At 40.9% G+C, this 27,512-nt stretch overlaps 2 protein-coding genes across 9 annotated transcripts in view; one reads left to right on the top strand and one right to left on the bottom strand.

Annotated features, from left to right (window-relative positions):
- Positions 1 to 478: 478 nt before the first annotated feature.
- Positions 479 to 20,009, bottom strand: BSPH1 (binder of sperm protein homolog 1). Of its 4 annotated transcripts, none has more exons than XM_072773273.1 (6): positions 19,854 to 20,009; positions 15,099 to 15,119; positions 13,911 to 13,940; positions 11,560 to 11,691; positions 11,081 to 11,225; positions 479 to 1,049 (listed from the first exon to the last, which is right to left on the bottom strand). In XM_072773273.1, the coding sequence occupies exons 1-5, from the start codon at positions 19,924 to 19,926 to the stop codon at positions 11,083 to 11,085; spliced, it is 399 nt and encodes a 132-aa protein (XP_072629374.1). In that variant the 5' UTR covers positions 19,927 to 20,009; the 3' UTR covers positions 479 to 1,049; positions 11,081 to 11,082. The 4 variants fall into 4 exon arrangements, with proteins under 4 accessions (XP_072629374.1, XP_072629384.1, XP_072629366.1 ...); XM_072773283.1 differs by lacking the exon at positions 479 to 1,049 and adding an exon at positions 4,115 to 6,097; XM_072773265.1 differs by lacking the exon at positions 479 to 1,049 and adding an exon at positions 8,308 to 10,052.
- Positions 20,010 to 20,108: 99 nt separating this feature from the next.
- Positions 20,109 to 27,512, top strand: part of ELSPBP1 (epididymal sperm binding protein 1) — a 27,431-nt gene continuing 20,027 nt past the window's right edge. The window contains exon 1 of one of the 5 annotated variants that reach the window (XM_072773194.1): positions 20,109 to 20,274. In XM_072773194.1, the coding sequence (XP_072629295.1) occupies positions 20,246 to 20,274 (29 nt within the window). In that variant the 5' untranslated portion in view covers positions 20,109 to 20,245. Of the gene's footprint in view, positions 20,275 to 26,907; positions 27,081 to 27,512 lie in introns of those variants that run through there. The other 4 variants (XM_072773165.1, XM_072773174.1, XM_072773169.1 and 1 more) reach the window with 4 other exon arrangements.

The raw sequence follows: 27,512 nt of genomic DNA, 5'->3' as shown, positions 1-27,512 counted from the left end.
CTCTGCCCCAGAGCAAAACCATCATCATTAGTAACCCTTCATGTTAGAGACATTATTGGTGAATGTCTAGCTGCTTGATCCAGCTGCTTGATTGCTTGAACTCCTGGCTGTTCCACTTCCTAGCTATGCGACTCAGATGCTTTCCTGTTGTGTAAGGTGGAGAAGACAATTGCATCCAATTCATAAGAGTGTTGTATTATATCAGTTCATACGTGCAATGCAATTTAAACAATCCCTTGCACAGAGTAAGTGCCATATAAGCCTACTTTGCTTTGATCATGGCTGTTACCACTTCAATTATTACTACAACTATAATAACACAGGTTTTATTTTATCTATTTTATTTTTTAAAAGATTTTATTTATTTATTCATGAGAGAGACACAGAGAGAGAGGCAGAGGGAGAAGCAGGCTCCCTTCATGGAGCCCGACGACAGACTTGATCCCAGAACCCCAGGATCACACCCTGGGCCGAAGGCAGATGCTCAAATACCGAGCCACGCAGATACCTCACACAGTTTTTATTTTAAAATGATCATTATACAACTCAGACAAAACCTTTATCAGGTAAGCAAGAATGTGAACCCAATTTGTGGGTGGAAAAACCAAGGCTCAAAAAAGTTGTGGCTTGGCTAAAGTCTCACAGCTGGAAAAATGTGGAATGGGGTTCAAATTTCTTGTTGTCTGATTCCAAAGTGCTCTAAGCCACTATGTAGCATAATCTCTTTAGGATCTTTTCAGAAAATCGTGGATGATGGTGTCCACTGAGTCAGAACTTAAGTTTATACCCTAGTGGATTCTTCAAGAAGAACGTATGAGTAGGGGTTGCTTCTCTTCACATCTGCACCAATACTTATTTTGACATTTTGACGACAGCCATACCAACAGGTATAAGACGACATCCAGTAGTTTTTATTTGAATTTCCATGATTAGTGATGTTGAATACCTTTTCGTATGTCCATTGGTAAGTCATATATCTTCTTTGGAAAAACGTCTATTTGGATCCTTTGCCTGTTGGGATGGCTGTTGTGGAAAACAGCATGGAGCTTCTTAAAAAAAAAAAAAACTAAAAATATAACAACTATATGATCCAGCAATCCTACTTCTGGATATGTATCCAAAGGAAATAAAGTCACCACCCTGAAGAGATATTTGCACTCTTTCAGCATTGTTCACAATAGCCCAATTATGGAAGCACCCTAAGTTGCTTTGTGTCCACTGATGGATGAATGGATAAAGAAAATGTATATATAATGTGCATATGTATAATGGACCATTAATTATCATTTAAAAAGGAAGTCCTGCCATTTGTGACAACATGAATTAACCCAGAGGACATTATGCTAAGCAAAACAAGCACACATTAGAAAAATAAATGTATGATCACATTTATATGTGGAATCTAAAAAAGTTGAAGTCACAGAAACAGACAAGAAGGGTAGTGAAAAAGGTACAACTGGAGGACTTACTACAAAGCTAATTGGTTTGAGACAGTAATCTAGACATTGCAATATTTTTTTTTTAAAGATTTTATTTATTTATTCATGATAGTCACACAGAGGGAGACAGAGAGGCAGAGACACAGGCAGAGGGAGAAGCAGGCTCCATGCACCGGGAGCCCGACGTGGGATTCGATCCCGGGTCTCCAGGATCATGCCCCGGGCCAAAGGCAGGCGCCAAACCGCTGCGCCACCCAGGGATCCCTAGACATTGCAATATTAATGAAATAATAAACAAGTAGATCAGTGGAACAGGATAGAGTCCAGAAAAAGACTCACATATATAGAGTCAACTAATCTGTGTGACAAAGAAGCAAACACAATTTAATGGAGAGAAAAAAAAAAACAGTGTTTTCAACAGATGGTGCTGGAACACCATGTTTGCAAAACATGTATCTGCCAATGGACTGGTATCGAGAATATCCAAAGAATTCTTACAACTCGGGATCCCTGGGTGGCACAGTGGTTTGGCGCCTGCCTTTGGCCCAGGGCGCGATCCTGGAGACCCGGGATTGAATCCCACGTCGGGCTCCCGGTGCATGGAGCCTGCTTCTCCCTCTGCCTGCGTCTCTGCCCCTCTCTCTCTCTCTCTCTCTCTCCTCTCTGTGCATTCTCATAAATAAATAAAATCTTTAAAAAAAAAAAAGAATTCTTACAACTCAGCAATAAGAAAACAAACAATCCAATTTCAAAAATTAGCAAAGATCTGAACAGATATTTCACTAAAGAAGATATACAGATGATCACTAAGCTTATGGAAAAATGATCAATATCGTGTGTCACAAGGGAATTGCAAATTAAAACAATGAGATATCACAACACCCCTATTAAGATGGTTAAAATCCAAACACCAACGCCACCAATGCTGGCGAGCCTGGTGAAGCAAAAGAAACTCTCATTTATCGTTGGTGGGAAAGCAAAATGGTGTGGCCACTTTAGGGGTTTGGCAGGTTCCTACAGAACTAAACACACTCTTATCATATGACCCAGTATGACCCAAATGAGTTGAAAACTCATGTCCAGGAGTGCCTGGATGGCTCAGTCAGTTAAGTGCCTGAGTCAATCTCAGCTTTGGTCTTGATCTCAGGGTTGTGAGTTCAAGCCCCAAGTTGGGAGCCTACTTAAAAAACAAAAACAAAAACTCATGTCTATGTAAAAACCTGCCCACAGAGGTTTACAGCAGCTTTGTTCATAACTGCCAAAATTTGGGAGCAACCAGGATGTCCTTCAGTAGGTCAGTGGATAAATAAACCGGTACATCCAGACGATGGGATATTATTCAGTGATAAAATGAAATGAATGAACTATCGTGAGCCACGTAAAAACCATTGGGGAATCTTTAATGCATATCACCAAGTGAAAGAAACCATTTCTAAAACGCTACTACTGTATGGTTCTGACTATATGATATTCTGGAAAAGGCAAAGCGATGGCTGCAGTCCTCTCCCAGAAGGGGAAATTCTGCCCCAAGTGAGAAAGTACTGGAGAGTCCTGGGGGATCAGAGAAAGAATGTCAGGGGGAAGGGAGCTTAGAAGTAGAGACCTGAGGCGGCTGATGTGGATGCTTCCTGTAGGAGACGAGGGTAAAACAGAAGGGAGAAATCCCTTAGGGGCTGGTTAGTGATGAGGGAAAAGGAAGGGCACACTTCAGGACACTATAAATAAAACGGAACCTCAAAATAGAAGAACCCACAAACCTTCCAGACGTTCAGCACTCCTCCTCTCCCGTGAAAACCATCCGGGAAAGAAACTGCCTCTCACTACAAGGACGGCAGAGGGCGCCCCTGAGCTACTAATCTATATAAACTATCACACCCCCAAAAAATAAAAAATAAACTATCACCCCCCCCACACACCCCCACACCACACTCCCCCGTGTGTAAAATGCTACAAAGTAGCGGTCTTTGCTTGCGCAGGTGCGCTCACACACCCCAGAAATGAACCAGGGGGAGTGAAATATATTAAGTAGAGATAGGAAAAGCATCTTGAATCAGAAATTCAGAAAGTACTAAAGTGAGTTTTAAAAAATAGGGGAAAAAATGGAACAATACTGAACTGAAGCCGGAAATGAAGAGAAAAATTTGTAAGTGTCCAAAGTGAAAACTAAATTAAAATGTGGCCAAGGGACAGTAGATCTAAGTGCAGACTGGAGAACTGGAGAAGGGGCATTTAAGAAAGGCACTTCCATATCCAGGAGGATGAAAACAAGATAAAAATATAAAAGGAGTTATGGAGGCTGTGATTGCAGTAAAGTAACTTACACCACATATATAATTAATGCACGTCCCTGAAAAAGAATAACAAGACAAAGGAAGAAAAATAAAATTTGTGATATAATCAAAGAGAACTATGCAAAAATAAAAGAAGATCAGAATCTACACAGTAAAAGGATCCACCCACCATGGGTGCCTGGGCCTCAAATGAACAGTGGTTCTAGGATCTCAGAATCTGTATTCATTCTGAACAATGACAGTTAAACCTAAAATTTAATAGGAAAGAATTTAACTTAGGGTTATTTCCCGACCATCACAGCCAATGTCACATACAACCATGAATGCCTGAAAACTCTCCTTTAAGATCAGGAAGAAAGCAAGGATCCCTTTCTCCCCACTGCCTTTTTTTTTTTTTTTTAAGATTTTATTTATTTATTCATGAGAGACACACAGAGAGAAAGGCAGAGACACAGGCAGAGGGAGAAGCAGGCTCCATGCAGGGAGCCCGATGTGGGACTCCATCCCAGATTCCAGGATCATGGCCTGAGCCAAAGGCAGAGGCTCAACCCCACTGAGCCACCCGGGCGCCCCATTCTCACCACTTCTTATATTCAACATAGTACTGGAAGGCCTAGGTAAGAAAAAAGAAGCAAAAGACATCCGAATTGGAAAGGAAGAAGTAAAATTATCTCCATTCACAGACAACATGATCGTATATGTAGAAAACCCTAAAGATCACACACACACACACACACACACACACACACACACACTGGTTGGAACCAATAAATAAATGCAGCAAAGTAGCAGGATATGAAATTCACACAAAATTCAATTACAGGGATGCCTGGATGCCTGGGAGGCTCAGCAGTTGAGTGTCTGCTGATCCTGGAACCCTGGGATCGAGCCCCACATTGGGCTCCCTGTGAGGAGCCTCCTTCTCCCTCTATGTCTCTGCCTCTCTCTCTGTGTCTCTCATGAATAAATATATAGAATCTTAAAAAAAAAACCAAAACAAAATTCAGTTACATTTCTCTATGCTAACAATGAATAATCTGAAAAAAATTAGGAAAACAAATCCATCTACAATAGCATCAAGAAGAATAAAATACTTAGGAATAAAGCTAACCAAGGAGGTGAAAGTTCTGAACACTGAAAACCATAAAATGTTGCTGGAAGAAATTCAAGACAATGACTAGTAAATGAAATGATATTCTATGCTCATGGATTGAAGATTGATGTTGTCAAGATGTCAATATGGCCCCCAAATGATTTACAGATTCAATTCAATACCTACCAAAATTCCAATGATAGATATAGATATAGATATAGAAATCTGTATTTTACAGAAATACAAAAGAGCTATCCTCAAATTCATATGGAATCTCAAGGGACCCTGAATAGCCAAAATATTCTTGAAAAAAAAAGAGACAAAGAGGTCTCACACTTTCTTTTTTTTTTTAATTTTTTTATTTACTTATGATAGTCACACAGAGAGAGAGAGGCAGAGACATAGGCAGAGGGAGAAGCAGGCTCCATGCACCGGGAGCCCAATGTGGGACTCGATCCCGGGTCTCCAGGATCGCACCCTGGGCCAAAGGCAGGCGCTAAACCGCTGCACCACCCAGGGATCCCTCACACTTTCTGATTTCAAAAGCTTCAGTCATCAAAACAGTGTGATACTGACATAAAGACAGACGTAGACAAATGGAATAGAATAAATGGAAATTTTCTAAAGGGTACTTTTCCCAGATTCCAATTTTGATGTGGTTCAACGTTCATAACTACATTTGTGTTGTTCAAACTGCCAATGGCTTCAGAGCATGTAACGATGCCCTGCACATTTTGCACATAGCTTTATTTTATTTTTTAGAAAGATTTTATTTATTTATTCATGTGACACATTGAGAGAGAGAGAGAGAGAGAGAGAGGCAGAGACACAGGCAGAGGGAGAAGCAGGCTCCATGCAGGGAGCCCGACGTGGGTCTTGATCCTGGGTCCCCAGGATCAGGCCCTCGCCCAAAGCTGGCGCTAAACCGCTGAGCCACCCGGGCTGCCCTGCACATAGCTTTAAATATGAGCCTCTGCAGAACCGAGAGCATCTCTATGGTACTGCACAGGAAATAGTAGGTGCCCCAAGGAGGAAGTCAGTTCTGTAGAATGATCCTACCACAAGATGCTCTTTCAATCCAAGGAAGTGGAATGTGTTCCAGGAGTCATGATGGGGAGCTGCTTACAGAAGTCTGTTTTGCCGTCATCATGGTAGCACAATTGGAGCTGGTTATATGGCTGGCTGGCTATCCTATATTTGCCAGCTTCTTCTGCAGTTAGATGGAGCCACGTAATAGCATTCTTTAAGCAGCTATTTACCCATGACCGGGGTATCTGATGATGAGATGAATTTAGAAGAACAGCTGCCAAAGGAGTCACCACTTGACTGACATGGTAATACATCATGGGCCCTCTTAGCAGCCTTTTTTGCTGCTCCTTTTAGAGAAATGAATAGGATTGTAACAACAATCTTTCAAATCTTTCTTTGGTGCCACTCGTCTCTGCAATTCCCAAGGGATAGAGCATTTCTCTGTGTGTACCTTCTAATGAAAGACTAGCAACAATGATCACTGATGTAATGTTTGATAGTCCAAGGGTGAGGGAACCAATGTGAATAATAGTAAACCTTTCTGAAAAATCTATTCAAACCATATAACTCTCAGGACCTGGGGAAATAATTGCAAGGTGTGTGTTTGGTATCGTACTGAGCCAAGAACAAAGTGAACTTAAGTGAGGACTCTGTCTCATGTTCCTGGAAACTTCCACTCGAATTACTGGATCCCAGTGGTGGTCTGAGTCCTTGAAAATTAATCTTCACTCAAAACCAGTATTCAGGAGACCCTAGAAGGTTTATATATTTCCCTTGGTCGTAGACACTAAACAATGTGCCCCATTAGGGAAGTCTACCAAGAAGGCTGAAAGCGTATACCTGTGGCATTACAGCAGTGTATGGCTTCACGGTTGTCCAGCCTCCTAATTGTTCAAGGGGGGTCAACTCTGTGAACTGATTCATGCCTGGAAATTTGGTAGAAGGCTGGCTCTTTGGCTCTTCCATGTAATGAACAGCAAGTGTTCAGTTGATTTTCTTTCTGAAAAACCTGTGATCCATTTGTCACCACTGGATGTCTCTCTGGTCAACCCTTCCCTAGGATCTGATTAGTAATCCCTGGTGCCCGGTATAGTAACCACGACCACTTTACAGTTTAAGGATTAATTGCTACCACCTGGGCTTGGTCACAGCCTGTCCCACAGCTCTCCTGAGACCAGTAAGCCCATTTCAAAGACAGTCCTTTCTGCCAGTATTCAAAGACTAGAAAGATAAGTCAAAAACATTCTTTTTTAGATTTCCTATTTCTCATAAAAGATTACAATGAGTCTTCTGGGTTCACAAAGACAGTGCTTCCAAACTTTTTAGGGGGCGCCGTGATCTAAGAATACATTTGAAAATATGATTCGGTGCATATGTATGTGTATTTTTTATTGAATTATATTGACTTGCACCACTGCATTAGTTTCAGGTGTGAAATGTAATGATTTGACATTTGTTCATTGCAAAATGATCACCATAGTCTGGTCACCATCTGTTACCATAGAAAATGACAAAAAAAATTTTTTTCTTGTGATGAGAACTTTGAAGATTCACTCTTCTAGCAACCTTCAAAAATGCACTACAACACCATTAACTATAGTCACCATGCTGCACATCACATTCCCGTGACCTATCCACGTACATATGTGTGTATAGGCATCTATATCTATGTATAAAATCAGCATAAATATTAGAAATAGTACATTGGATACACAAGCTATACTCTGTGATTTCCCCTCCAATTCTGCAGCATTTTAAATTAATTAATTAGTTTAAAAAGATCTTATTTATTTATTTGAGAGAAAGAGCATGAGAGAGCACAAGCAGGGGAGCAGGTTCCTGCTAAGCAGGGATCCCAGATGTGGCACTCTATCCCAGGACCCTGGGATCATGACCTGAGATGAAGGCAGACGCTTAACCGACTGAGCCACCCAGGCACCCCAGCATTTTTAATTTAAGCCCCACTGAATCGATAACAGTGACCCCACAGCTCAAAAAAAAAAACTCTCCTAAAGATGTTTTCTAACTCGGTATGGATGAATTTGAGGGTGAAGTTTTTAAAATATTTTACATATCCCAAGAGTTATGTAGGCTTTTGATACAATTATCTGTTTTGGGCTTTTTAAAGCCTAAATGCAGCTGGGGATAATGGATCTAGGTTTAATGTAGATTTGCATTAGCCAATCCAGGAAATTGTTGAAAAAGCAACTGGCTGCCTTTCATGGCACACTAAATAAGGAATATCTGGGTGATTCGTTTGACCATTAGAGGCAAATTGCAGCTATGAAAATATTTTAATATTTTCTTAGGATCCTGTATGCTTACATAGGAATAGATAAAAGAAAAAAATTCGGGATCCCTGGGTGGCGCAGCGGTTTGGCGCCTGCCTTTGGCCCGGGGCGCGATCCTGGAGACCCGAGATCGAGTCCCACGTCGGGCTCCTGGTGCATGGAGCCTGCTTCTCCCTCTGCCTGTGTCTCTGCCTCTCTGTCTCTCTCTGTGTGACTATCATGAATAAATAAATAAAATCTTTAAAAAAAGAAAAAAATTCATGAGCTTATCTCCTAAATGTCTCTCCTAAAAAGCCCGCGAAAAGCAGGCAGACCTATTATAAAGAAGTATCTGAACAGGCAAGGATCTGAAAATTAATCAAGAACTGTTGTTGTTTTTTTAAATTTAAGCACATCTATTTTCCTTATGAGGGACAATGATGAAGAATGACAAAGCAGATGAAGGGAACAGGAGCACTGCTTCCAGATACCCTGGAAGAGGCGGGGAAGACAAAGGGTAAAGACACAGTGGACCCTCACCATCCTTCCTACTGTGAGCTCTAGGGCTTTGGGCAAGTTATTTAATTTGATTTCTGTTAAGCCTTGATTTCTTCTTCCATAAAGGGAAGAATAAAGTAAGGCAAATTTGCAAGCTTGTTATGAGGATTTGGGGAAACTTTGTGTGGAATCTAATAATTACACTGACTAGCATATAATAGGTTCATAATAAATAAAATAATCTTTTCTCTCCTGAGATCTCTTGTTTGTGCTAGGGCCAGGATGGAAGGGCGAAGGGAAGATTCTATGGATCTTCAACCACAGGTGGGTGGCCCTAAGTGAAATGACAGTCATTGCAAAGGGCCATTTCATGGAAATCAGAAAGTCAGCTCAGAGGCCATTAATTATTTCAGGGCAAAGGCTACTCCTAGGTGGGGCATTTTGTGTGTATTTGCAGTTGTCAGAAGACTGCCAATAGGAACAATAAGTCATATGAAAGAACGGTCTGGGAGGAATAAGGGAATCTTTCAAGATATACAATGTTTGCTTTGGTGCAGCCAATGAGAAGCCATATAGTGTTAATATTCAGGCAAGTTCATGGAAAACTAGTAAAGGAGACTCTTGCTTTGGGAGAGGATGAGTAATAAATGTATGAGCACCTGCCCATGGTTGAGATGCACCATCTTCTGACAGGTCTATTTTCTGCATCCCAGGATAGAATTAAATTTTATAAATCTTAGTATCTTTTTTTACACTATTAATTTTTAAAAATCGTGGAGAGATATATACACACAATAAAATTTGCTACTTTAACTATTGTTAAATTCAGTGGCATTACTTCTATGCACAGTGTTGTGCAACCATGATTACTAATCTATTTCCAAAGCTTTATATCACCCCAAACAGAACCGGTACCCATTATGCAGTGACTCCCCAGTTCCTCCCTCCTGCCAGACCTTGGTAACATCTTACCTACTTCCTGTCTCTATGAGCTTGCCTCTTCTATATATTTCATATAAATGGAACCACACAGCATTTGTTTCTTTGTATCTGGCTTATTTCACTTAGTATAATGTTTTCAGGATTCATCCATGTTGTGAAATGTATCAACTTCATTACTTTTTTTTTTTAATTTTTTTTAATTTTTATTTATTTATGAGAGAGAGAGAGAGAGAGAGAGGCAGAGACACAGGCAGAGGGAGAAGCAGGCTCCATGTACCGGGAGCCCAACGTGGGATTCGATCCCGGGTCTCCAGGATCGCGCCCTGGGCCAAAGGCAGGCGCCAAACCGCTGCGCCACCCAGGGATCCCGACTTCATTACTTTTTTATGGCTGAATAATATTCCACCATCAAGATATACCACATTTTGTTCATCCGCTCATCTGTTGATGGACACTTGGTTGCTTCCCCTTATTGGCCACTGGACTAATGCTGAAAGGAATATCAGCATAGAAATATTTTTTCAAGTCCCTACTTTAAATTCGTTTGGGAATATCCATCCCCAGGGGTGGAATTCCTGGGTCACATGATACATTATGTTTTATTTTTTTCTCTTATTACCTTTTTATATACTCAAAGTCATGGCCATGGGACCTGGTAAATTAGTTAACCCACTTGACTCATAGTTTCTGAAAATGGTGACATTCATATTTACCTCTTAGGTCGTGGTAAGATTAATAATGATGTAAATAAAGCACACAGCATAGTGTCTGTCCCAAGTGTTCAATAAACTGTAACCAAGGAGATGTGGATGGTTCCAGAAAACTATGTCCCACCCCTTGGGGGTAAACTGGCACATGCTGTACCATGTCATCAACTCTCTTCAGCTTGTCACCTGGGTCCATGCGGTTCCCCCCTAAACTGCTTTGAGCCTCACTTTGTCACTTCATCTTGTCAACACCTATTTTCCTATCTCGGTTATCAATCTTTTTGTTTGTTTTTTTAAAAAAATTCTATATTAAGGTAATGCATTTTTAATAGACTTTACTTTTTTAGAGCAGTTTTAGGTTATAGCAAAATTGAGCAGAAGACACAGAGAGTTCCTAAATGCCTCCACCCCCACACAGGTACCACACAGGTTGAGCCTCCTGCTCAAACCAACACCGCCCCCTAACAGAGTGGGACATTGGATATAATCAAAGGACCTATACTGACACCTCATTATCACCCAAAGTCCATAGAATTTTTTTTTAAGGGCCTAATTTTACCCAGTTAGCAGGTATAAGTGCTGAGGCTAGAATATAGGTTTCCATATCAAAACCTCATCATCCATAATCAATGGCCAAAACCCAGTTATTTTCAGCCAAATCATCTTCAACTCATATCTCAGAAAATAAAACCTTATAAAGAGGGTTCTACTTTCTCCTTTCATAAAAGAAACTGGAGATTACTTCACAAAAGAAACTGAATTTCCCATGAGAACAATTAGATCTTTACATGCCCCTCCCAGAAAACCTCACCATCAGTCACAATATTTCCAAATCTTGTCCTTGTTATAATGCTGGGTCAGCGAACACCATTTTTTCCCAAATGCGTCCCCATCTTCAGTACACTCCCGGTAGATCATGTGTCTGTACCAGAAGGGAAACACACACTTTGCAAAGTCTACAGAGAAGAGAGACAATCAGAATAGGAAATCTATTTTGTACCTCCTCTTTGCCCTCTCATGCACACACGTGTGCATGCACACACACGCACCCACCATCTCACTCAGCCCCATCTACTCAGCAATATTGGGGTTGAAGCTCTCATAATACGTCTTTGGAGCAATGTGATTTTCGTACTGTCCGAGACCTGCACAAAGCTCATTTTCACAATTTAATTGACTGTGGATTTCCTTTTTAGAGCCCTCTTGTAGGCAGGTCTCATTGAACCACACAGCCCTGGTGACAAAGATCACCAATCAATCACCCTGAGGTGTTCAAGGCAAGACACTCACCTTCTTCAGAGCAATATTTCCAATATCCTTGGTAAGTCTCATTTAGGGAGCACCACTTGTGTTTTGTCTTTAACTTCATGCAGTCATAGAACACTTCATTTCTGTAGTAGAATGGAAAGAAACACTTGCCATCTAGAGAAAACAAAAATGCTTGGTCCTTCTCTGGGAGTGTTAGATTGTTAGTTGAGATGTTACAAAGTTACTTTTGCCCCCACCTGGTTGCCCAGAAATGAGAGTCAGGGTCTGGGGTTCTGTTCAACATTATTGGGTCACATGACTGCAGAGCTGTTGGACCTCTACTAATAAAGATTTCTTATTTTCAACCCTTCTCTATGTCGCACTTTTTTTGCATGGTATAAGCACTCTTGATATTTTGCTTAGCATTTGGCCCCAGTTCCAGAAACCTATCCTAAGCTTAGAAACATAAATGTGAGACTTCTTAAGCAATTTCCCCTTCATTTCTTTTCTTTTTTTTTTCTTTATCTTCTTACACACACACACACACACACACACACACACACTGTATATAGCTTGGTTTGTATCTATCCACAGTTTTCTCCATGCACACCTGGACATTATATATACATATTCATATATCCATACAATATACATATAACTTACATTTTATACATGTAGGGGCATACATGCACAGATTTTTTGCTGCCTCCTGACATGAATCATACTTTATATCGATAACTTGTTTCTAACTTAGCATATCACAAAAATCCTTTCCAACATATCTTTTTTTTTTTTTTTTTTTTTTGCCCTCCTGGCCTTCATTTAAAATAGCATTCAGAACTTTATCTAGTTTTGAATTTTTGAATTCATCATCTTTCTCTTTCACTTATATTCTTACTCAGTGAATGACATCTCTACCCACTTAGGCCAGAAAATTTATCCAATGTATGCTTTTAACCTTTGGAGCTCTCACTCCTTTCTAATGCAAATTCATATTCTGTGATATGGTTTTGCTAAATTTATTCAATATTTCCCTTATTCAGATTATTTTCCTTTTGTATATAAAGCTGAAGCAAACTTTCCATGTATGTAAATCCTTATGTACTAAACCATTTATTTCTATAGAATGAAATCCCAAAAGCATGATTATTAGGTTAAAGCACACATGAATTGTTAACATTGCTGGGTATTGTTTTCTCAGAAGACAATGGCAATTCATCTTTCCTACCAATGTGCTCTTTTACCTGGATTTTCATCACCATGAAATTTCAAATGCTTTTGCACAATTTGAAAATGTTCACCTTTATTTTTATTTTATTTTTTTAAGATTTATTTTTATTTATTTATGATAGACACAGAGTGAGAAAGAGAGAGAGAGAGAGAGAGAGGCAGAGACACAGGCAGAGGGAGAAGCAGGCTCCATGCCGGGAGCCCGACGCGGGACTCGATTCCAGGACTCCAGGATCGCGCCCTGGGCCAAAGGCAGGCGCGAAACCGCTGAGCCACCCAGGGATCCCCTATTTTTATTTTTTTAAAAGATTTTTATTTATTTATTCATGAAAGGCAGAGAGAGAGAGCAAGAAAGAGGCAGAGACACAGGCAGAGGGAGAAGCAGGCTCCATGCAGAGAGCCCAATGTGGGACTTGATCCCGGGACTCCAGTATCACGCCCTGGGCCAAAGGCAGGCACTAAACTGCTGAGCCATTCAAGGATCCCAAATGTTTACCTTTAAAACAGATTGTTCCTGTCTTGCTTTAAAATGGATGATGCAGAGTAAAATGAGCAGGGTCTGAAGCCAGCAAGCATCAGAAAACATTACTTATTATTATTTGATGCATTTTTGGCTGATACCATGCTATTTGTATTACTATTGTGATTTGTTTAAATATCTGATAATACAAGGTGTTTCTCCAGAACACTTTTGTTTGTAATATTCTTAATTACTATTGGACATTTTTCCTATGTGAATTTTAAAATCAGGTATTTTCTGTTATATTGGCCAAAATGAAAAAGTAGTGCCAGTGAAGTGCCAGTAAAGGTCAGGGTAACTCTATTTCTCATATTTCTTCTCTCTAAATTTCTCGTTTACTTTTATCAATTTTTTTATAGATTTTATTTATTCATGAGAGACACAGAGAGAGACAGAGGCAGAGACAGAGGCAGAGGGAGAAGCAGGCTCCATGCAGGGAGCTGGATGTGGGACTCAATCCTGGGTCTCCAGGATCATGCCCTGGGCTGAAGGCAGGCACTAAACTGCTGAGCCACCCAGGCTGCCCTATCAAATTTTATGAAAAGAGAAAAATAATTTTATCAAGAAAAATCCCACTGATCTCCCCATTTTTACACAATTAAAAGAAAATTTATTTAATATCAAAAGTTTCTAATCAACTTACCTTTGATTTCTGGGAGGTGAGTTATAGTTTCTGAAAAAGAAAATTTGAAGCTGACATTTATCTTGCTATTCTTATGTCTTCCAACCGAGAACATGGCATGATCTATTATTTAAAACTTGCTTTATGTTCTTCAATATGATTTTATCATTTACTCATTTAAGTCCTGAACATTTCTTATTGATTTAACCCCAAAGTGTTCTATCATCTCTAGTGGGTTCTTGCCAGTATAGAGAAAAACAATTAACTACTGTATATCTATCTTATATCCAACCACTAAGCCAGATTCTCTTATTGAAGCTAGTAAACTTTATTAGTTTTCCTGGGAGTTTTAAAGTATGCAATCATACAATAATTGCACATCTTATTTTCTCTGGTTTATGATTAATTCCTTTTTTTAAAGGTTATTTATTTATTCATGAGAGACACAGAGAGAGAGGCAGAGACATAGGCAGAGGAAGAAGCAGGCTCCTTGCGGGGAGCCTGATGCGGGATTCATTCCCAGGACCCCAGGATCAAGGCCTGAGCCACAGGTAGTCACTCAACCACTGAGCCACTCAGGCATCCCAAATATATAGTTTTTTAGAAAAATATTTTATTTATTTACTTATTTGAGAGAGAGGGCGGGAGTGGGGAAAGAAGCAGGGGGAGAGGGACAAGCAGACTCCACACTGAGTCCAGAAACTGGTGCTGAGCTTGATCCCACAAGGCTGAGATCCTAACCTAAGTTGAAATCAAAAGCCAGATGCTTAACCTACTGAGCCGCCCAGGAGCCCCTAAAATATATAGTTTTATAATACTGCAGGCATTAACAAAGATGGTCCTATAAGTATGAAAACATTTGCACTTCCTCTTTAGATGACAAAAAGCTTTTTCTTATTTCATTATGTTCTATAAGACTCTGTTTTTGCAAAAAAGAAAATCACATTATGAAGTTGTATGGGATGATACATTTGGTCACTCGGAAATATTAACAGTAAAATTGACAGTAATATTATAATTGCTTTCTTCTTTTTCCTTAACTACTTTTAACATAGATTGTACTTTATGTTATATACAAGGACATAAAATAGTAGTTTCTCATGAAAAATATAATTTCTTGCTAGGAAAAGAAGCATATTACTTAACAACTTTACATTTTATGGCCAAATTTAAAAAGAAATTCTAATAAAAGAATTTTTATCAACTTACCTGCAGCTGGTAGATCATCATCTGAAAGACACAATTTTATTTTATTTCATTTTTAAAGATTTTATTTATTTACTTGACAGAGAGAAAGAGCACAAGTAGGCAGGGTGGCAGGAAGGGGGAGAGGGAGAAGCAGACTCCCCGCTGAGCGGGGACCCCGATATGGGATTCCATCCCAGGCCCTGGGATCATGACCTGAGCAGAAGGCAGACAGATGCTTAACTGACTAAGCCACTTAGGTACCCCTATTTTTATTTTATTTTTAAGATTTTATTTACTTATTCACGACACACACACACACACAGAGGCACAGACACAAGCAGAGGGAGAAGCAGGCTCCATGCAGGGACCCTGACGTGGGATTCGATCCCAGGGCTCCAGGATCATGCTTTGGGCTGAAGGTGGTGCTAAACCGCTGAGCCCCCTGGGCCGCCTTATTTTATTTTTTAAAAAGTAATCTCTATACCCATCATGGGACTTGAACTTAAAACCCGCAGATCAAGAGATGCATACTCTATGGACTGAGCCAGTCAGGTGCCCCCCAAGACATTACAATTTTTGGCAAATATTTATTTCACTAGGTTTAGCTTTTAAAATAAAATGAAATAAAATAAAATAAAATAAAATATTTTACTAAATTGTAGTCCAGTAAGGATAATATTTTGAAGGGGATGCATCAAAACTTCAGTGGTGCTTATTTTCAGTGGTATAATTGTGGGTGATTTTTTGTTTTTCCTTTTGCTTTAACTGCACTTTCCGGAGCTCCTAGCTGGCTCAGTCAATGAAACGTGCGACTCTTGATCTCAGGGTTGGAGTTTTGAGCCCCATGTTGAGGGTCGATATTACTTGAAAACAAAATCTTACACACACACACACACACACACACACATCCCTGTATTTTCCAAATAGCATTAATGATCAGGAACAATAAAAATGATCTCTAAAACAAAACAAAGCAAAAATCAGTAGACAAAAACAAATTACTTACTTTTTCCATAACTTCCTACAAAATAAACTTCAGCATTCTTTTCTGTTTTGTTTTTGCTTTATTCTGTTTCTTTTTAGTATTATCTGAAAGGCACAATCTGAAGGAAACATTTACTTATTTGTCTTTCGCTTTTAAAATAAGATCAAATTGTTTTTAGCATCCGATAAAAAAGGGTCTTGGGGCATCTGGGTGGCTCAGATGGTTAAGCATCTGCCTTTGGTTCTGGTCATGATCCTGGGATCCTGGGATCGAGGCCCACTTTGGGCTCCCAGTTCAGCGGAGAGTCTGCTTCTTCCTCTCCCTCTGCCTTTTCCACTGCTTGTACTCTCTCTATCTCTCTGTGTTTCAAATGAATAAAAAAAAAAAGTCTTTGCAGTTCCGTGTTACAGGTTTGTTGTGAGGAATAAATGAAATCATACATCAGGGCTCTGCACCATAGGTGGCACATGGCAAGCATGTATCTCATGGTAACTATTTTATTGCAATGATAAAAGATTTCTCTCCTTATAATAATTATTATTATTTTCTCCTTGATGAGATGGAAAACTCATTCAAGTTTGCAGTCGATTTTCACAAACAATAGAGAACTTATATTCACTAAAATTGGCTCCAGGATTCACGTTTAGGAGACTCTGGTATCTCACAAGTATTGAAATTACAAGAAATCTCACAGAAAGTGCTAAGGCATCACATAATAAACTGATTGCCCATTGTTCGCAGATCTTCAACTGCTCTTCTCTGAGACTGGAAGAGAGACAGGATCTCAATGGGTGTGTTTTGGGCTGTAAATGTTGAACTGGCAACCTGTACAAAATATGAAATTTTTTTTCTGGGAGTAGGAAATACGACATAAAGAAGGCATTTAGAAATGACTTACTTTTTTCACACTTACAAGTATGAAGGATTCCAGTTGGAGGACACATTCAGAATATAAATTGACAGTACAGAGATGTGGCTCAAGAAATAAGCTTTCTCAGAATCTTTAACTCACTTGTCCCTAGGCTGCTGTGTGACTTTTGGTCCATGACTTAACCCCTCTGTGCCTCCAATTCTCTTCTACAAAACGAGGGCAATAATGGTACCTACCTAATGGGATTGTCATGAGAAACATGTGTATTATGCATATCAAGTACTTAGCTTAACACCAGAAATTGTGTCTGCCATCCACAGGGGCGAGGCGTGGGCAATTCTTTTGAGTATGTGAGAATGTTTCCATAACACAATGGGTTAAATGCTTTAAAAAAGAAAACCTAAACTAACCATAACAGCAAAGAATTACAGAGCACTCGTGCTCGGAATGTAAAACAGTGCAGCTGCTGTGGAAAACAGTACGGAGGTTGCTCAAAAAATTAAAAATAGAACTACCATGTGATCCAGTAATCCCACTTCTGGGTATTTATCCAAAAGGATTGAAATTAGGATCTTGAAGAGATATCTGTACTCTCATGCTCACTGCTGTATTAATCTCAATAGCCAAGATGTGGGAACATCATAAATGTCCATCCACGCATGAATGGATAAGGAGAATGTGGTATATACATGCCCTGGAAATTTATTGAAGAGAAATAAATTCATTAAATAAATACAATTAAATTGCATTAAAAGAGAAGGAACTCCTGCCATAGGCGACAATATGGATGGGCCTGGAGGACATCAGGCTCAGTGAAATAAGCCGGATGCAGAGAAACAGATATTGGATGATTCCACGTCAGCTGAGGTATCTCAAATAATCAGACTCACTCTGTGACTATTAGCTGCTAAATCCAAGCCTGTATCCTGCTTCTCTAATACCTGCAGGTGGCAGCTGTGATAATGACATGACAACCTCACCCATGCTGGCTGGCATCCTCCCAGCATCTCTGGGGGTGGAGGCAGCAAGAATCATTCTTCTCCTGTGCTGGGTATGGGAATTCAGAGCCTTGCCTGAGGTCACAGATGGAGCTTGGGTTGGAGCCAGAGAGGCCAAGAGGGGGCTGGACTTTGGAGCCCCTGCTGGAGGGAGGTGGGATAGCGGTGATCCATGACTGGGAGGGTGTGCTCAGCTCTCCACTAGTAGGGACCACTGAGTCCCCTCACTCCCCCACTCCCACTCCATAAAATAATAAAGGCTCTTGCAGTGCAAGATTCATATTTTAGCACAAACCTTTGCTGAAATTTAGCTATCTGCCTACGGGCAGTTCATCCCCCCAGAAATGGTCACAGGCAGCAGGTGACAACTCCAGAACTTTGGGTTCACACTGCATGTCAGGGGCTTCCTGCCCGATGGTCCTCCTTGCAAGGGAGGTCACTGTCATGTAATCCTTCAGTGTGTCCCTATAGCTTGTAACCGTGGAGAAATCACATTTCGTACACAGCAAATGTCTAGTCCTGAAACGAGATCATTCAACCGGGCCCTCTGTGAAGCCTTGCCAGATCAGTCGCATCTCTAGTGTCACTCGAAGCATGTCGGCGGTTGAGCTCGCATGGCTCATCTGTCTCCTCTCTGTCTTCCCACCAGCCAGTGGACTCATGATTGGAGGTACTCCTGCCACATAATCTCTGCATCACATGGGCCTGGCGGGATCCAAACCTCCCATCTCATGGCTTCTAAAATGCTAAAATGCAATGCTTCTCAGTTCTGTCTCCAGGATGAGGATGTCCCTTATTTGATGGTATTTTATTGCCTGTAGGCTGGGTTGCTGTGGGGACTCGGTAGTTAATGCCTGTACTATGACAGTAGCCAAAGGCCAACATCAGCACTTGTGGTATGCATGTCAGTGGCTCAAAAGAAACCTCCAGAGACAACAATGGGGCCATCTTAACCTCTGGGAAGCAGACACTTGTGTGTGGAGATGGACAGCATGAATAAATAACATCTACAAAGACTCAGAAGTGCGCTTAGCACCAAGTAAATGCAAAGACCAGCTAACGTGCCTCGGACTGGGGAGTCTGCATTCACCAAGACTCTGGGCACCATTGAGATAGTGTCACATGGGAAAGTGCGACATCAGTAATTCAGGATGCCAGGCACTAAAAGTGGAGAAATTTTAGGAACATCTTAACCAGCTTCTTTCATTTATATTTTCTTTTCTATGTTCGTACAAGTGATATCTCATGAAAGAATCAACATCTGAGACAAAAGCGTTATTTTTACATAAGCATAAAACAAATATTCTAACAGATAAGAAAGCAGTGGTCACCATCGCTTTGCAAAATTTTTGCAAAAAAATTGTTTTCACAACTATGTGCGATCCCCATCAAATATGTAAGAAATGCCTCTGTGTTGAACTCCCTTCTTGTGTTGTCATTTACAATCATTGAAGGCCCTTCGATTTTGGTTAAGGAATAAAACAGACTTGCCAAAATTCAGTTCTATTTTCAAAGACTCGAACAAGGCATTTAAAATATAGTAGGGTGAGAAGGGAGAGACACAGTTATCAGGTAACATGACTCTTTCAACAGGATTTTCCAAACTGCATGCTTATTCTTTCATTTTTATTAGTCAAACCTTCTTCTTCTTCTTCTTCTTCTTCTTCTTCTTCTTCTTCTTCTTCTTCTTCTTCTTCTTCTTCTTCTTCTTCTTCTTCTTTGCGTTTTTAAAGACTAGCAGTGGCTCATGTCTCTTAGAAATACTTGAAAAATAGAGAGAGTACATTTTTCTCTCTCAGGGTACGTGAAATTAGGATGGCTCTTACCCTCTCCATGGCATCTCAAGTCTGATTACATATGTTAGGAGATGTGCAAGACTCGGTTTTTAAATGTCCACCCCCGACACTGTCACTGTTACTCACCTTCATATTCAGGACCAATCACACTGTGAAGCCAACAGACCCAGAGCAATAGAAACTTCACATGCAGGGCCATGCTCCTCCCCTCAGGGACTGCTGGTTGACCAGCTCATCCTCAGGGATTTTATAGCCAACACCCCTGTCTCTTCCATGTCTCCTCCTTCCTCCCCCTTACATTTCCTCCTCCCTCCTCCTCCCTCTCCTTTTCCCCTAGACTCCTCCTTCTCTCCTCCCCTTCCTTCTTGTAATGCTACTTCTCCTTTTCACTCCCTTATCCTTCCCCTGTTTTTTCTATCCCTCCTCCCTCTACCCTTGTCCTCCACGTCCTCTCCTTCCCTTCTCCTCCTTTCCTCTCTCTGCCCCAAAGCTAGACCACCTGCCTCACATCAGAAGAAATGCAGAAAAAGAACTATGCAAGGATTAGGTAAGTCACAGAAAGGAATTTCAGTTTGTTTCCACGATCATCAAGGATCCATGAGAGTATAGGTTTATCTATGTCTTGGTGCTTTTGGGTCTTTGAAAGTCCAGGGAGGCTGGTTGGAGATGCAGATTTGCTTCCAGATACAAGCATCCATGTGCAGGCTCTGTGGATCTCTGGTTTGGGCCTCTGCTCTCCAGAGACACATGGCAATCCACCCAGTGGGCTGCAGGTGGCTTTGCAGTTCTGAGGAATAAGCAATGTCACATTATGGTTCCCTACATCTCACAACTCTGAGAAGTAAGACTGAATTCTGAAGTCTCTTGTAGTCTTCACTGATATACTTTAAGTTAAAAGTATGTCTATCATGTCTCCATATTATTAGTAAGATGAGAATTTCCTTTGGAACAAACGATAAGGAAAGCCTTGGCCCCAAATTACAACCATCAAAATGTCAACACCCATCAAATTGGAGGCTCTCAACAGTGGGACTTCTGCTCTGGGACAATATATTTTATTCTTATTTTTTCTAAATATTTTATTTATTTACTTATTTTAAGTAGGCTCCATGCCCAGTGTGGAATCCAGCATGGGACTTGAACTCATGACCCTGGGATCAAGACTTAAGCTGAGATCAAGACTTGGACATTTGAGGCACCTTGGTGGCCTAGTGGTCAAGCATCTGTCTTTGGCTCAGGGCATGATCCTGGGGTCCTGGGATCGAGTCCCACATTGGGTTCCCCCGCAAGGAGCCTGCTTCTCCCTCTGCCTGTGTCTCTGCCTCTCTCTGTGTCTCTCATGAATAAATAAATAAAATCTTTAAAGAAGAAAGAGTTGAACACTTAACTGACATAGCCACCCAGGAGCCTAGATTTTATTTTTAGCCACCCTAGATTTTATTTTTGAATGAAACCAAAGCTTACTCAAGAGTTTTGAATTCCAATTCTAATTAGAAATGATCTCTGTCTTTACTTATCTCTAACATTCTTGCCTTCATGTACTGCTTCCTATGGTCACTTAAGAAAGATTGTCCCTAAATCTTGGACTGATAGATGTCCACACAGGACAATGAAGTTGGCATTTGGGGATTCTTATCAACATCTCAGCATTCATTTCATGTGAACCACTTTCTCCTCTTCCCAGGACTTGAAACCATACATATCTCGCCAAGGAATACTTCCAATCTCAGAGCACAATGCTTCATCATGTCTTTACCTCTGCTGTACACAGACTATCGTCTGCAAGATGGTGTCAGTCGTAGGCAGTTTTCCCTTCATGATCCAGAGGGCCAGGAGATGCTGTATTCACTATCTTTGTTGTTCAGATAGCATGTGAACAAGCAGTAGCCACTTCCCCTTCTTGTTTGAACATCTTTCACCGACACGTGGTAAGGCAGTTCTGGAATATGTTCTGCAACATAAGATAGTTGGTCTTGGCTCACTATCATTTGTTCTGAGGGTTAGCACTTTATGAATACAAAACCACAGATATTAAGATGTCACGTACTTGCAAATCCTAAACTACTTGTGTTTGCCTTCATCTCTGTTCCGTGTCAATCATAACTGCAAGTCACGTCACCAAACCTCCCACTCCAAATATTTACTCAGTCACATTTGTTTTGTTATTACCCATGTGAGATCCAAGAATCACTTAATGAATGAAGGAGACAGTTTCTCATGAGCACATCTTGTTGGCAAATTTTAATTTCTGTGATTTCTATATGTCGGAGCATTGGTGAATGGGCTAAGAATCGACACACTCTCGTAGTCTCACTAAACTTTTGCACAGCCTGAATATAATTCAGGGAAAACTTTTTTAATCACATATTTTCTGAAGTTTTAATTAATTAATTAATATTTAATAAATCTCTACACCCAACGTAGGACTTAAACTCAACCCTGAGATTAAGAGTTGCACACTTTTTTTTTTTTTCTTATGATAGTCACAGAGAGAGAGAGAGAGGCAGAGGCATAGGCAGAGGGAGAAGCAGGCTCCATGCACCGGGAGCCCGACGTGGGATTCGATTCCGGATCTCCAGGATCACGCCCTGGGCCAAAGGCAGGCGCCAAACCGCTGCGCCACCCAGGGATCCCTGCACACTCTTTTGACTGAGCCCTCCAGGCCCTTCTGAATCCTGTATTTTCTAGAACATTGTTAACTAGGATTTGCTTGAGCAAATCTCAAAAATCTTCAACTACCAAAATTTATTGGCCATGTACAGCAATAATTTAAAGACTTGTGTAAGTTCTTAGCTTAGAGGGTACCTAGGTGGCTCAGTGGTGAAAGCGTCTGCCTTTGGTTCAGGTCATGATCCCAGGGTCCTAAGATTGAGTCTCCCTCTGCCTATGTCTCTGCCTTTCTCTGTGTGTCTCTCATGAATAAATAAATACAATCTTAAAAATAAAATAAAATAAATTCTTAGCTTCCATAGACCTGAAAGAATGTTTTTTAAAAATGTTTTGTAAAACCAGTGTTTTGAGATTTGATTGGTGAGAACAAAATGTATTAGGGTATCTCATTTTTAAAAATTAATGTTTTTATTATATTTAGAAAGAAAGATTGTTTTACACAGTTAACAATAGGAGTGGCAAAATTATCATTTTGCTTTTAATTTATGCTTGTACTATTGGAAGCCTTCTGAAACAGGATTTTTTGGATGACAGGTGGTCTTCAGGGAAGAAATGTGACTCTTAAAGATTTTGTTTAAGAGTATGAATGTGGAATACCAAGCAATTATTAGATGTAGATACACATAAACACTTAATCTCTACTATTCTGCTTTATTTATGATACTTTAAATCATCCCAATATTGTACCCTAAAGGAGTATAATGTTCTTCTGAAAATTAAGTTTCCTTTTTTTTTTTTTAAAGATTTTTTTATTTATTCATGAGAATACACAGAGAGGAGAGAGAGAGAGGCAGAGACACAGGCAGAGGGAGAAGCAGGCTTCATGCAGGGAGCCCGATGCGGGACTCGATCCAGGGTCTCCAGGATCACACCCTGGGCTGCAGGCAGCGCTAAACCGCTGAGCCACCGGGGCTGCCCGAAAATTAACTTTCTTAATCTTCATATCAATAATTTTTTTATTCTCTATGCCTGTTTGAAAGTTTTTAATAACTAATTTTTACATAAAATTAGTGGCTTTCTGAAAGCTATTTTTTAAAATATTTTATTTATTTATTCATAGAGACAGAGAGAGAGAGAGGCAGAGACACAGGCAGAGGGAAAAGCAGGCTCCATGCACAGAGCCTGACATGGGACTTGATCCAGGGTCTCCAGGATCACGCCCTGGGCTGCAGGCGGCGCTAAACCGCTGCGCCACCGGGGCTACCCCTGAAAGCTATTTTTTAACAATAACATTGAGTAGGGTCGTGTTTTGCTTTTGCATAACAAATTGACATATTGTCTCACTGACATAATTTCTACATATAAAGTACATAAGATGTCTAGAATATGTCTAGAATGCATACTCATATTTAAAGGTAAATATTAACATTAAAAATGAATCTGAAACCATGCCTTGTTAACATTACCAATGTTTTGCAAATTAAAATGCATGCTTTGCATATTAACAATGAAAACAGCCAACATGATCACAAACATCGTTGATCAAGTTGGCCATCTGTACGTCTTTGGAAAAATGAAAAGAAAAAACAAGTCATTGATCAAATAAGCATTCAGAGATTTCCAGGAAAGATACCTGTTGAGGCAACTGGACTGGCTGGCCAAAGGCCAAGGTCAGAACTGAAACAGATTTTAGCCAAACAACAAGATCAAAATCCAACTTTAGGTCTAACCTATACCAGATGATTCCTCACTTCTATTTAAATTTGCATTCATCTGAACACTAATGCAACTGAGCATTTCTTCTCTTGCTACAGTAAACCACTCAGCATTTATGTCCTATTCATTTCCTTTGCCTGTGCTTCTACTCGGTTCTTTGCCTTTTTCTTGCAATTTGCATGAATTCCTTGAGTATGCTAGGTATTAATGTCAAGTCGGTCCTAGACAGTGCAAGCACTTACCCCCTGCCCTCACCTTGAACCTCAGCGCATCCGTGCTCTCACTCCTTTTTTTTTTTTTTTTTCGTGCTCTCACTCCTGGAACTGAAGTCGGGCTTCCAGGCTCACAGCTCTGTCTGCTACTAGCTGTGTGAGCCCGGTCCCTCATTTCCTCTTCTCTAAGACAGTGATAATAGCATCTGCCTAACAGGACTTGTGGGGGGAATTACACGAGTTATAGTGGATGAACAGCTGGCTAAGTGCCAGTCCACTGTCTTTTCCTCTGTACCTCACAAGCGGAGGGATTTAGGAAAATTCTTCACTACAGAAGGGCATGGGAAACTTTTCAGGGAAGGCTCTCTGCCTCCACCTCCCCTGGGCCCCACTTATTCTCTGTCTTGCCTTAGATGTGCCAGTGGCATCCACTGTTGCCTCTACCAGAGTGTCAAGCACATCATTCCTAGTGTCAAGCTGTGTCATCTCTCGGTATATGGGAAGCTTGAGGAAAAGAGAGCCAGCCTTGTCCTCATGAAGGTACCACTCTAAGCAAGAGTGGGTGGTATCAGAAAAGGTGTTTTGAGGGCAGCCCAGGTAGCTCAGCAGTTTAGTGCCACCTCCGGCCCAGAAGGTGAGCTGGAGACCTGGGATCGAGTCCCACATCGGGCTCCCTGCATGGAGCCTGCTTCTCTCTCTCTCTCTCTCTCTCTCATAAATAAATACAATCTTTAAAAAAAGAAAAGGTGTTTTGAAATAGAGAGCCCTGTTGGGGTCCTAGCAAAGAGGATTGCAACTCGCTTTGTGTTGTGTGTGAGAATGTGGTGTTGGAAGATGCCCCAAGAAGGCTTAGGGCTCCCTGGAGACCAGTTGTTCCAATGAAAAGATGAGGCCTCTAAAGTTGTTGTTCAATGTGTATAAAGTTTCAGCAATGCAAGATGAATATGCTCTGGAGATGTGCTGTAGAACAGAGTGCCTATAGCTAATAATGCTGTATTGTGCACTTAAAGTTTGTTAAGAGGGGAGATCTCATGTTGAATGTTCTTGCAAACAAAACAGACACAAAGGGACCAGAGGGAGCTTTTGGAGGTGATAGACATGTTATTACTTTGATTGTGGTGGTGGTTTCACAGGTATATGCATATCTCCAAACTCATAATCAGACAGTAAACATGTCCAATTATACCTCAATAAAGCTGTTTTTAAAAAAATTACAAATGCCAGTAGGTCTAGTCTGGAGGCTGGGAGTCTTTATTCTTAAAAGCTTTCCAGTGATTCCAATATACATTCCTATTTTATTTTATTATTTTGAAGATTTTATTTATTTGTTTGAGAGAGCGAGAGCACAAGGAGGGGAAGCAGCAGAGGGAGAGGGAGAAGCAGACTCCTTGCTGAGCAGGGAGCCTGATATAGTACTTGATCCCAGGACCCTGATATCATGACCTGAGCCGAAGACAGACACTTAACCAACTGAGCCACCCAGATGCCCCTTATATTCCTATATTCAAATAAGGAGTAGTTGAGAGTGAAACAGAGGCAAGCTGATGGACTAAGAAAAAGAAAGAGGGAGGGAACACACACATGTACATATACATGCATATAAATGTATGCATATGGGATGCCTGGGTGGCTCAGCAGTTGGGCGGCTGCCTTCAGCTCAGGGCGTGATCCTAGGATCCTGGATCAAGTCCCGCATCAGGCACCTGCAAAGAGCCTGCTTCTCCCTCTGCCTGTGTCTCTGCCCCTCTCTCTCTCCCTCATGAATAAATAAATAAATCTTAAAAAAAATAAATGTATGTATATATAGAGTGAGACATTCAAGTCAGAATGACACACAGAGATTGGCAGAGCAAACCAGAGACTGAGAGAGATAACGAGGAGGGAAAAGGAGACAGGGAAGAGAGCAAAAGGGAGAGGGGGGAGAAAGCTGGTACAGGAGAGGCTGAGAGAGAGTGGATTTCCACAATACAGAGAAAGAAGGAAAGGCAGAGACCGAGACAGGAACTAAGATATGGAAAGAAGGCTGCCATGTCAGAAAATGAAGACCATAAACCTCTTATTTGGAAAACCCCCAAACCTGTGAAATGAGAACCTGGCACCAAAGTGACAATAAAATGAGACTCCAGACTCAGCTGCTCCAAGTCCCACTTTCCCCACCTATTTGCTGTATGGTTTTGGCAAGTCCCCGAGCACATTTGTGCCTCCTTTTCCTCATCCTTAAAACCAACAGGTCCTACCTGTGATCAACGGTAATATTTGGTAAATCTCTATGGTGTCAATCCTAAAAGATACTAAGGCAGGGCAGTAGACTTACAAAATTTTCAGAATGGTAGAATGGAATTTTAAAATGAGAAAAAATGAGATAATATGTTTCAGAGAGCTGCTGGTTTCGATTCTTCCATACCTCCCTTCTCACTTGAAAATTCTAGGGCTCTTGCTCTTGCATTATTCACCTAAAATCTGTCCACTTCCTTGTAGCTGCATATCCAGGAGCACTTTCTCCTCTGTTCATTAATATTCTGTTCATGACCCCAGCCTCTGCAAGATCCCATTAACATACACATGATTGAATTTTATGGGCCTCATGGATATGCATAAACTCATCTTGGGGCATCATTAATCATGGGGCTATCCCATCCAAACTGCCATGATTATAACCACTTACAGAAAACCTTCCTTTGGGAAGCTGCAGTGTCTTCCTACAGACAGGTTGGGGCCAAAGCGGTCGGGCCTGTCCCCAAATAATCCAGAGATTTGGGGAGCAGAACCTTAAGAGGGCTCGCGGAGACAGCTAGGGCCAAGGACTCTCTCAAAGGTACACCTCAACCTAGAAACTCTGGAGGGGTGTGAGAAGTGGGACTTGGGGGCCCCCACAGCAAGGAGGGTTTAGAGCAGCCCTGTCCTCTGGAGGAAGAATAACATGAGCTATAAATATCACTGTAAGTTTTGCAGTAGCTACATTTTTTTAAAAGTAAGATAACAATATATTTTGTTGAACCATGATATCCCAAATATTATCATTTAATGTCTGATCAACACCAAAAAATTTAATGAGATATTTATATTCTTTTCCTTTTCATACTTCTTCAGAGCCTAGTAAGTTTTTTATGCTTACAACATGGGGCAATGAAAACTCGCCACATTTCAAGTGCTCAAGAGCCCACAAGTGGCTGGTGGCCGCCATGCTGGACAGTGCTCTGGAGCTCTGGGAAAGGAAGGCCAGAGAAAGTGGGGAAGGGGGGCGTGG

Source organism: Canis lupus, chromosome 1 (genome assembly GCF_048164855.1).
Source record: "Canis lupus baileyi chromosome 1, mCanLup2.hap1, whole genome shotgun sequence".
Classification (NCBI taxonomy): Eukaryota; Metazoa; Chordata; class Mammalia; order Carnivora; family Canidae; genus Canis; species Canis lupus.
The sequence above is the reverse complement of the archived record's forward strand: the minus strand, read 5'-3'. Positions and strand labels throughout refer to the sequence as shown.